Consider the following 11,734-nt stretch of genomic DNA (forward strand, 5'->3'; position numbering starts at 1 on the left):
AGGAGGATGCAAACTGGGATGAAAAAGATGATGTATACGCCATGGGAAACTCCAAAGCATTGAATGTCCTACTCAATGGTGTGGACAAGAACATATTCAAACTAATTAATGGATGTCCTATTGCCAAAGATGCTTGGGAAATCCTAAAAAATGCACATGAAGGAACCTCCAAGGTAAAGATGTCAATACTTCAACTTCTTACCACTAAGTTCGAGAACTTATGAATGAAAGAAGACGAGAGTGAGCATAACTTTCATATAAATGTTGTGGACATTGCAAATGTCTCTGGTACTCTTGGAGAGAAGATATATGATGATAAGATAGTCAATAAAATTCTCAGATCTCTACCTAAGTGGTTTTACATGAAGTTCACTGCTATTGAGGAACCCCAAGATTTAAACACCATGAAAGTTAATGATCTTATGGAATCTCTTCAAACTTTTGAGATGGGACTTGGTGAAAAAGTCTGAAAAGAAGAAGTGCTTAGCATTTGTATCCAATGCTGAGAGTTTAGAAGATAAAGATGAATAGCTATCAAAAGATCTTGTACTACTTAGCAGATAATTCAACAAGGTGTTTAAAAAGTTAGACTGGAAGTCAAGACCAAATGTCAAGAATAAGTATCTTGACATCAGCAGAAATCAAGATGATGATAAAAGGTATAAAATTTTGAAGATCAGTTCTATCAAGGAAAAGGAGTCCAGTGCCATGAGTGTGAGGGATATGGTCACGTAAAAGCATAATTATTTTTTTGGATGGATGAATATACATCCATTAAAAATATGTTAATGGATGGATTGAATGGATTTTATTCTTTAATAGATGAATTGGATTGGTTTTTTATTAAGAGAGTTTAGTGGATTGGTAATGGATTAATGGATTGGTTTGGTCCATCCATTAACCATTCAATCCATCCGTTTTGCCACCTCTACCTTCGAATATCATATCAGTTATATAAAATCATAAGCATACAAATGTAAATTTGTAATAAACCCCTCCCCTCCTCGTGAACCAAACACATTTTTAACCAAAATCTCTTCCCTCCCCTTGCCTCCATTAGAATCTCTCCCTCCCCCCTCATTTGAGCCAAACGGGGATTTGATAGATCTATTTGTATCTTCCTTAGCCAAACTTCATCTATACTGCAAAAGCCAGAAGAAGCTGCCGCCATCCATTGTAGAGTGGAAATCACAAAAGCCAGAGGGAGCTGCCGCCATCCATAGCAGAGGAAGATAGGATCAGTAGTCTACCCGATCGTGTATTGATCCACATCCTGTCATTCCTATCAAGCAAAACATCAGTTCAAACAAGCATTCTATCTCCCAGGTGGCGCCACATCTGGCACCATGTCTCCGTTCTCAATTTATCGGACGAAGACTTTATCAAAATCAATCACAACTTTATCGATTTCAATTCCGAACAATTCAAGGACTATCTCTCCGATCTCAATTTATCCAAAGACTATTTTGAATTCCACGACAACTTTATCCAACTGAATTCCAAACAATTCAAGGACTATTTCTCCGTTCTCAAATTATCCGATGAAGATTTTACCCAATTCAATCGTAACTTTATCCAATTCAATTCCAAACGATTCAAGCACTTCAGAAGATTTTTCTATTTTGTCAACAGCCTAATCTATGTCCTCAGGCCCAACCAAGTTCAAAAATTGCGTCTCTCATGTACTAAATCTTTCGGTGTGAACCCCATGTGCTCAGCCTCAGTTAGCATATGGATTCACTACGCAATGGGTCCCCTCATCCAAGAACTCGACATCACGCTCTACACTATACAGCATTATTACTTTTCCTTTCCCAATAACCTTTCCGAATGTTCTAATCTTGTTTCTCTCAGGCAAGAACATTCTATTCATTATTCCTTTTTATTGTAGTCGTAATAATATGATTATCCTAATCTAACACTGTTTTTTAACTCAATATAGTCTCAAAGGTGCATTGTGTTTTGCACGGTCATGGGCCAAGTCTTTTAGTTTACCATCATTAAAGAAGTTGGTACTTGACATATGTGGCATTGATGTGGATTGCCTCAATGCCTTCCTTGAAGGTTGTCCCTGTCTAGAAACTATGGATTTTTACTGGTATGTTGAGGATTATGGTACAATTTGTGTTCCGCCTCTATGCCTACCAACTTCTTTGAAGACCTTGAAAATTGTAGTCCTTAAACATTTAAGGTTGAGCCGTTCAGCAACAAAGGTACCACATGTGTTGACAAGTCTTTTATATTCGCACAATTTTCACTAAAATTTAAATCTTTCTTAGATAGTTTTCTACTTGCTCACATTAGATCATTACTACTTGTGAACACAGCAGTTACGTCGCGACGTCGCTCAATTACATTTTCCAAAATTTGACAATTTACTTCATCTGAATCTCAATCTTTTGCGGTTCAATTCCAATATTATAATGAGCCTACTTCAAATATGTCATTCACTTGAAGTTCTCATAATTCAAACTGACGAGGAGGTTTGTAATGACAAGGAGGTATGTTAAGCTCTTAAGTTTGTTTTAAGTTTGTTTTATTGAAGTTGTGGCTTAATAACTTTTTCTAATGTTTGAACGTCAACTTTAGGGTCCGCATAACTTTAAAAAGTATCATATTGATCCTTAACTTTTCAAGGCACACTATTTTAGTTTTTTTGTTTAATTAGTGATTTAAATTCGTCACTAATGGATGAGAATGACTAACGTGGTTCTTTAGTTACGAGACCAACATAAACAATGATGTTTACCTACAAAATTCACGTACAATCACTAATACTCTTGAGTTAAAGGATAAAAAGAATATTTCGTCAATTTTTTTTTTAAAATTTAAATTTATGCATATACCACTATATCAATTCAATGTTTTTATGAAATAGATTACATACAATATTGATATTTACATACCCGAAATCCTCAAAACCTGACGAGTATGTGTTAGTCTTGATGTTGTGTTTTCAATAAATCTTTGTGCAGTGTCAGCAGGAACAATCATCCTTATCAAAATGGGTTGCACAACCCAGTGTTCCTAGTTGTCTTGAATCACATCTGAACTTTATTCAATTCAAAGGATATCGAGGATTTACAGATGAATTGTACTTTGCTGAATATATTTTGCAAAAAGGATGTGTTTTGAAAACAATGATTATCAGTGATATTTCGACGGATCTAAAGGAGAAGTTCGACACTCTCAAAAGATTATCTAATGTCCCAAGGGCCTCTACAATGTGTCAACTTACATTTGATTGAATTATCTCTCTAAGGTTTGATCTCTCATTAATAACTACTATGCTATATGTTGTGAAATACAAAGAGTTTTAAAAAAAAAGTAAACAACAATGAAATATACAATATATTGCAAATAAACTTTTGTTCATTTGTATGTAACATTTCAAATTTATGCACTATAATGTATCCTATTATTGTCGCAGGATTAACTGTTTATTTCCAGAATTAACCTGCACTATGATGGATCAGGATCTATCACTGGCGCGGGATTAAGTTTGTGGTGTTTCACCCCAAATTTATGAGTTTGATCTTCTAGACAATCTAGTGAATATAACACCTAATGTACTTTTACAAATATTTTTTTTTATCTAAATTTGTTTAATAAATATGCATTTTTACTTTAGTGTGGTTTTAATTTTAAAGTATTTTAAACAATTTAGGAGTTTTGTTTTGGAAAATTTCCTTTTTTTTTTTGCTATGGTTACTAACTATAAAATTTCACTAGATTTAATTGTGATGTAAATTAATTTATAGTTGAAAGGTTGATTTTGTCTTTTTATTGTATCTTGTGGGGTTTACATTCATTCCTTCTTTTGGTCTTTATTTTGGTCTGGTAAATGGTATTTCTTCACCAATTCTATTTTCATTTGTTCGTAGTTTTTTAGATTGGCAATGATTCTTCCATGTTAAACGATGTCTGAAAAAAATTACTATTTGTATAGGGGGAGAAAGTGAGTTATGAAAAAAAAAGTTTATTATCCAGGGCTTCTCGCTGTTGTGGACAAATCTTAATCACCATACACCATACTGTGTAATTTACATGCACACTTATACTTTTTGACCAGTACAATAAGGCCTACTAGGGGTGGCAAAACGGGTCGCCTGCCCCGCCCCGCCTTAAGCCCGCCAAAAAACGAGCGGGGCGGGCATGCCCACCAAGTGAAATGGGCGTAAAAATCATGCCCGCCCCGCCAAGGTGGCGGGTTGGCGGGCTTGCCCGCCTATTTTAATTTATATATTTTTTTTCATTTTTTAATAGATTAATAGCTTTTTTTACCTTTTAATTAAATTTTTCACTTATTTTTTAAACAATTTTTTATAAAAGCAACTTTTTAACAAATTTTACTTAAAAAAAATTACATATTTCTACAAATAAATATATAAGATAAACCATCAAGAATTAGAATTACTAGAATTAACTAAAAAAGAGAGAATTTTGGAGGAGGGGCGGGCTTTGGCGGGCGGCGGGCGGCGGGGCGGGCTATGGCGAGCGGCGGGTTTTGGCGGGGCGGGCTATGGCGAGCGGTGGGCCTAAAATCCCAACCCAACCCACCATTTTTTGGAGGGCGCGCAGGCGGCCCGGCGGGCCACGGCCCGTTTTGCCACCCCTAACGCCTACTATGGGACTCTAGTAAAACTAACTTGGACCAAACCTCATCACGATCACAATATTCATTATTATTCTCTACTCCTATAATAGTAATCATGTGTATCCGTAAATAGCTGCCGGTATCTCAAAATCCACGAATAACTAAAACTTTAAATTTTATTTATTTTAACAATTTATTTTCAACCATAACACTAAACTTTGAATTTCTTTAAGGGTACTTACTGGTAGTGTATGGTTTAGGTCGTAAGTCCTAAAAGGTGAGGTAGTAAAATCATTAGTTTAGCACATTATATTTGTCGTTAATGGATGTCCTACTTTTTCTTTGCAGTCTCGTAGTGAAAAATTCATCTAGACTGAGAGTGATAGTGATAAAAGTTTTTGCTTTCAAATCACATTTCACATTTTCTTTATCATCTTTGGTATACTCTTTTTCATGTTTGTTTATTACAATATCATTTATTTTGTAGGTAGGAACAAATAGACCTTCTTTCACAACCTTCAAATAATTTAATGAAAAACTTCATTAAAAGATGGGGATTTGCTTAGTGAATAACTTTAAGTCATTTTCCTCCTAGAACGGTTAGTCTTTAAGAAAAGTTAGACTATGATGCCCCTTGTTGGTCAAGTGGCTTTAAACACAAGTGTGTGTGTGGGTGGGGGTGGGGGTGGGGGGGGGGGGGGGAGGTTGAATTGTGATATTAAAAATTCATGATTAATTTAAAGAATTTATTACGTAAAAAACAAATTGTGTCAGTATCTTCGAGATCTGAGAGACAAACAGGGGGGAGGTTGAATTGTGATATTAAAAATTCATGATTAATTGTGAGAATTTATTAACCAAAAGAGAGTTTTTTCACGGGTTGAACTCACGAATCGAGTAGAGATTTCACTAGTTGTCTCAATAGGTGATTAAAACTTTTGCAGATTAAGTTTTATAACCAAACTAAAACTTTTCATGGTTGATCTAAAAAAAAAACTCAATTCTTTAAGAGTATCACACTCTTGAAAATAACAACAATGATATGACACCAATACAACTCTTTGCTCACTGGAAATTTTCACTCACAATGCATTAGGGTAACTTTGGTGAAACAAAATATATAAAGAGAGAGATAAATTGTAAAGAATTAAGAAAAATAATAATTCTTGTAAAGACAATACTAATTTCTAAAAATTTAATGGTATTTTTAATTTTTATATATTGTTCGGAGTCACCCAAACATCCTAATAAGACTGACCCAATTCAATGGCCGAATCCAAAGTTTCGTTGGTTTAAAGATGACGAATATGTACACCATAGGCAAAAGGTCACATACTTGAACTCAACAGTAGGTTTATCGCCAGTCTCTATACTGCACGTCGCGTTCACATGAGAAAGATTTAACTGTCACTCCTATATGAACGCAATCACGCCACACCAAGGTTGATTTCATTGAATCTTACAAGTTACACCCCTTGATCTCATTGACACAAGCGTTGAGTGATAACCTTGAAAATATACCCATTCCTCTACCTACCAAAGATTTTTACTACTATAACAGAGAGCTTCTGCAATGACTTTCATCAATACATTATCAAACTGTAATTTGAGTAAATATACATCAAACTGTAATTTGAGTAAATATACATCAAACTGTAATTACTTTAATGAAATGTTACATCAACATTTATAACAAAATATTTATGAATATTACATTAAAATTTAACATATACCTTCAATAAATCGTTATAAAAAATGACAGATCATTATAAAAAATTGGTATTAATCTTAGTGTCCACTTTCTTGCCGCTGCTGCAATTTTTTTGTCTTGCAAGATCAAAGACAGATCGTTTATATTTCTTGGGATTCATATTTGTTCCAATCCTAGGAGGATTTCGTTGTGGAAACCTTTGTTATCCAAGCTGAAGGCTTGTATAGATAATTGGAAAATGAGATTTCTAAGTTTTTGAGGTATCACATTGCTAAAATTTGTTCTATCTAGCATATATATTTTTCAGCTATCTTTCTACATAGCACCAGTGACGATATGCAAAGAAATTATGAAGATTTAGTCTAATTTTCTTTGGGGCGATACAATCGATAAGAGGAGGATTCATTGGGTAGGGTGGGAGCATATTTTCTTACCTTTGAAGAAAGGAGGATTAGGTTTGAAGAGAATTGAAGAGTTAAATGTTGCCTTACTTTTTAAATGGAGATGAAGGATTTTACAGGGAGAACTCGCTATGGATAGATATCTTGTCAGTTAGGTACAATATTTTGAGAAACTTTTTTTAATAGGCAGTTTGTGCCTAGTAGGATTCGAACCTGAGACCTTGAGAGGAGCACACCCTCAAGACCCAAGCTTTCACCACTAGGCCACACACAAGCACACAATATTAAGTTTGCGCTGGACAATGGCGTTACAACTCTATTCTGGGAGGTAATTTGGTTTAGGGAAATCAGTTTGAAGAACCTATTTCCAGATATGTATCATTTTAGTTCTTTAAAAGAAATAGTTGTGGCTGAAATGGGGAGATGGAAAGGCAGTGGGGTGATTTTGGTATAGGATCTGATCTGAGTCGGGATTGGGCGAGTCGACTGCAGAATTTGTGCGACTTGTTGTCTTCAGTTGCACCGTTAAATGATGGTATTAACGAGGTGTGTTGGAGGCCTGATATCCAGTCGGGTTACATAACAAAAGCTGGTTTTGATTTGTTGTCTCAGTTTCACGAGGCTTCAAAAATCGAGGAAGGCTTTGTGAAAGTCATTGGTCTTCTTTGGCATACAAGTTGCATGAAGAAGAGAGTAAAGAAAAGTAAGGAAGGTATAATTTGGTTGACGGTAATATGGGGTATTTGAAATTTAAGGAACGATATTATCTTCCACATTGAAACGTGTAATGTTTCTGATCTCATTTGGAATATCAAAATGAAGGCGTTGAAATGATTTTTCTTTGGGGAAATTTTTAATTCCAAATGTAACTTTTATGAATTTTACAAATAGCGTTATATTATTTAATGTAAATTTCAGTCGGCTAGTAATTTTTGGTGCTCCAAAACCAATTCTCAATTTTTGTAAGTGAGTTAGAGTAGTGATAGTACTCTTTCGATGACACCTTGTTGCTTAAAAAAAAGACATTTTTTGTATAAACATTTCAGTTAATAACTTTTCTTGATTAATGAAATGTGTTAATTTTGTTTTGATAAAAAAAAAAAAACTTTTTCTTATTAATAAAATGTATTAATTTTGTTTTGATAAAAAAAAAACTTTTCTGAGGCAACACTTTAATTAATACTTACACATTCTTTGACCGTTTATACACATAACTTTATTGTTTCCTTAATAAGTGTGCATTTTCTTTAAATACTCAATCTTTTGAAGTGTTGGTTAATAAGTACTAGTTCTTTTTTTTTTTTTTTTGGTAAAATAAGTACTAGTTCTTTAAAAGCATCATAATGCGGAGTTCTTCACCTCTATATTTAATGTTGAGATTTTTTAAAATAATTTTTTAATATTAATAATTAAATATTTATTTACTCAAATACAACACTTTTATATAAAAAAAATATTAAACGTGTTACATCTATAATTTTATATCATTATATTTTAACAACATTTAGTTATTTTATACAAATTTAATGAAAAAAATCATATAAAATAAGTAGAGAGAGAGAGAGAGAAAGAATGAACTTGTTTAACAACCTCTTCTTAATATTCATGCTTTTTTTAATCTATAACAGAATACCTAATATGTAGTGATTCATAATAATAGGTAAAATCACTAAATTAGTCATACTTTATGAACACTATTAATTTTTTTGAAAAAGGTTAATTTTGTCCTTAAAAACATTTGTGAAAGTAATAACAATAAATATATTATTTCTTAATAATTTTTTTTATTCCTTACATAGTATTTTAAATCACATATTAGCAATTTTTTCATTTTAATATGACAAAAAATATTGGTGTGTAAATCAAATTATCCAACCAAACTCACAAACAACTCTAAGTCAAATAAAGACTCCCCCAAATCAACCTTCACTAATAAAAGAACAAACCTCTTCATAAATCACCTAATCCCACTACTCTTCACAATTTTAAAAATCAAAATATTTTTTTTTCAAATCAATTAAAGGTTATCATCTCAATGTTAAAAATTTGAATAAAATATTAGCTTTAAACTCAAAATCTTTACTTAAAATCTTTAGCGTCTCAGTCAAGTTAAGAAAGGTTGCGTGATAAATTAAACTAAAATCTAAAATCTCTAATTAAATTGAAAAAAATATTCACTATTTTTTTCAAACACTCTAAATCACGTGAACATGTTTAACCAAACAAAATTTAATGTCCACATTTTTTCCGAGCACTTTAAATCATGTGAACATGTTTAACGAAACAAAATTTAATGTCAAAACTTTGGAGTTATATTGTCTATTACCATCATATCCAATTTAACTTCTACTTCTACATTTGCACATTATAAATTTTATAATTAAAACAACAAAACAAAGAAATAAAAACATATATACAACACAAAAATTCCAATTTTTCCATATTTAACCAATCTTCAACCCAAAATACCCAAAGTTCCCAAACTCCTTCCCCTCACAAACCCACTAACCCTTTTCACCCAAAAAAGTCAAAAAGCCACAAAACACAACACAAAACCAAAAAAAAAACACACCAAAAACCAAAAACCCCATTTTCTAAAAATCGAAACTTTATCATCGTACAACAACCCTTTCACCTCAATGATTCACAAAACCATGTCTTCTCCACTCTTCTCCCTCCTCTTCACAATATTCACTTTCTGGGTTTTCTTCACTTCATCCCAAGCTGAAGAAGACGACGTAAGATGCCTCCGAGGTATCAAAGAATCCCTAGGAAATTCCGAAAGTGGTATTTCATCATGGAGTTTCAACAACAACACCGTAGGTTTCATCTGTGATTTTGTTGGTGTCACTTGCTGGAACGTAAGAGAGAATCGAGTTTTGGGTTTGGAGCTAAAGGGTATGAATCTTAAGGGTAAGATCCCAGAATCCTTGAAGTATTGTGGACAAAACTTGCAAAGATTGGATCTTGGTTCAAATTCATTGAATTCTGTGATTCCAACACAGATCTGTAGTTGGATGCCGTTTTTGGTAACAATGGATTTGTCTAGTAATGATCTTTCAGGTTCAATTCCGAATACTCTTGTGAATTGTTCATATTTGAATGAGTTGATGTTATCTGATAATCATCTTAGTGGTAGAATACCTTATGAAATTGGTAGTTTAACTAGGCTTCATAAGTTTTCTGTTGCTAATAATCAGCTTAGTGGGAGTATTCCATCGTTTTTCAATGGTTTTGATAAGGATGGTTTTGAGGGGAATAGTGGTTTGTGTGGTGGTCCACTTGGTTCAAAGTGTGGGAGTATGAGTAAGAAGAATCTTGCTATTATTATTGCTGCTGGTGTTTTCGGTGCGGCGGCTTCGTTGTTGTTGGCTTTTGGGTTATGGTGGTGGTATCATATTAGGTTGAGGAGGGAGAGGAGTAAGGAAGGGTATGTTGTTGGTGGTGTCGATGATTGGGCGTTGAGGTTGAGAGGTCATAAGCTTGCTCAGGTTAATCTTTTTCAGAAACCGATTGTGAAGGTTAAGCTTGGTGATTTGATGGCTGCGACGAATAATTTTAGTTCGGAGAATGTTTTGATTACGACGAGGACGGGTGCGACGTATAGGGCGGATTTGCCGGATGGTTCGACGCTTGCAGTGAAGAGGTTGAGTACTTGTAAGATCGGTGAGAAGCAGTTTAAGATTGAGATGGAACGGTTGGGAAAGGTTAGGCATCCGAATTTGGCGCCTTTGTTAGGGTATTGCGTTGTGGAAGAGGAGAAGCTTTTGGTTTACAAGCATATGTCGAACGGGACACTTTATTCGTTGTTGCATAAGAATAGCGGCGCGTTGGATTGGTTGATGAGGTTTAGGATAGGGTTGGGTGCGGCGAGGGGACTTGCGTGGTTGCATCATGGTTGTCATCCTCCGTTTATACAGCAGAATATTTGCTCTAATGTGATTCTTGTTGACGAAGAATTCGACGCTCGGATAATGGACTTCGGACTCGCGAGGCTTATGACAACTGACTCGAACGGTAGTTTTGTGAACGGCGATTTGGGGGAGCTCGGTTATATCGCTCCTGAGTATTCTAGTACGATGGTTGCTTCGGTGAAAGGAGATGTGTATGGATTCGGAGTTTTGCTTTTGGAGTTGGTCACAGGGTGCAAACCTCTCGAGGTGAAGCGTGGCGATGAAGAATTTAAGGGTAACCTGGTGGATTGGGTGAATGTGCAGTCTAGTTCAGGTAGACTCAAGGATTGCATCGACAAAGCGATATGTGGAAAAGGTAACGACGAGGAGATTCTGGAGTTTCTGAAAATCGCATCCAAATGTATCGTTACTCGCCCGAAAAATAGGTGTTCTATGTATGAAGTTTATCATTCATTGAAAACCATTTCCAAAGACAATAGCTTCTCCGAACAAGATGATGAATTTCCATTGATCTTCGATAAGCCAGAAAATGAACCGTCAAAGTTCGTGCACTAGCGGCAGCAGGAGAAGAAGACATAAACCGAGGTTTTACTGAGTTCATGGTTGACACTAATCAGAGGTATAATTGTTCTTGTATGATATAAGAATGTTTGTGGTATAGATTAGGTTATTGTGATTTATGAAATCTAATATGTTTCAATGTACGTTGTATGAAATGCAACCTTAAATGTTGTCTAAGATATTTGGAGTATGTTTAAGATTCTCTGTAAAAATGTGTTATTAAGATGGTTAATCTTTTATTGTGTTTTTGCAAATATTTGATTGGAAAATTTGCAGCATTTATATTCTGTATAAATAAAACATGTCGTAGGTAGGTTATTTGGTTAGAATTGCATATGATTATAAATTGCTAGTGAAATATTTTTGGAGAATTTATATGGTCTATTTAGATTATATATATTTTTATATGTAATAATTTTTAAGATGTCATCTTGTTATTTTTATTTAATAGTATATAAATATTTGTGTTAGAAATGGTGACAAATAAGTCTTTGTTATTTAGTGAAAATTAAAACATCTTTGTTAGAACAAAGACCAAAAGTCTATTTGT

The 11,734-nt window shown here is 34.1% G+C and overlaps 2 protein-coding genes across 3 annotated transcripts; both read left to right on the forward strand.

The window, feature by feature from the left end:
• Nucleotides 1-1,029: 1,029 nt before the first annotated feature.
• LOC131647298 (putative FBD-associated F-box protein At5g56820) lies at nucleotides 1,030-3,630 on the forward strand. Of its 2 annotated transcripts, none has more exons than XM_058917206.1 (5): nucleotides 1,030-1,854; nucleotides 1,943-2,213; nucleotides 2,328-2,501; nucleotides 2,976-3,262; nucleotides 3,431-3,630. In XM_058917206.1, exons 1-4 carry the CDS (start codon nucleotides 1,709-1,711, stop codon nucleotides 3,246-3,248), a joined length of 864 nt encoding a protein of 287 aa, XP_058773189.1. In that variant the 5' UTR covers nucleotides 1,030-1,708; the 3' UTR covers nucleotides 3,249-3,262; nucleotides 3,431-3,630. The 2 variants fall into 2 exon arrangements, with proteins under 2 accessions (XP_058773189.1, XP_058773190.1); XM_058917207.1 differs by having other exon boundaries at nucleotides 2,331-2,501.
• Nucleotides 3,631-9,171: 5,541 nt separating this feature from the next.
• Nucleotides 9,172-11,440, forward strand: LOC131652795 (inactive LRR receptor-like serine/threonine-protein kinase BIR2). The gene has a single exon (XM_058922751.1). The coding sequence runs from the start codon at nucleotides 9,349-9,351 to the stop codon at nucleotides 11,176-11,178; it is 1,830 nt and encodes a 609-aa protein (XP_058778734.1). The 5' UTR covers nucleotides 9,172-9,348; the 3' UTR covers nucleotides 11,179-11,440.
• Nucleotides 11,441-11,734: the final 294 nt, after the last annotated feature.

This window comes from Vicia villosa, linkage group LG2 (assembly GCF_029867415.1).
Source record: "Vicia villosa cultivar HV-30 ecotype Madison, WI linkage group LG2, Vvil1.0, whole genome shotgun sequence".
NCBI lineage: Eukaryota > Viridiplantae > Streptophyta > Magnoliopsida > Fabales > Fabaceae > Vicia > Vicia villosa.

What these genes read in the sequence shown, in the direction of transcription:
- LOC131652795 (XM_058922751.1), top strand. Translation starts at nt 9,349, where the DNA reads ATGATTCACAAAACCATGTCTTCTCCACTCTTCTCCCTCCTCTTCACA.
- LOC131647298 (XM_058917206.1), top strand. Translation starts at nt 1,709, where the DNA reads ATGTGCTCAGCCTCAGTTAGCATATGGATTCACTACGCAATGGGTCCC. An exon ending in TCTAATCTTGTTTCTCTCAG is followed by an intron (nt 1,855 to 1,942) that starts GCAAGAACATTC and finishes AACTCAATATAG; the next exon opens with TCTCAAAGGTGCATTGTGTT. An exon ending in TGAGCCGTTCAGCAACAAAG is followed by an intron (nt 2,214 to 2,327) that starts GTACCACATGTG and finishes TTGTGAACACAG; the next exon opens with CAGTTACGTCGCGACGTCGC.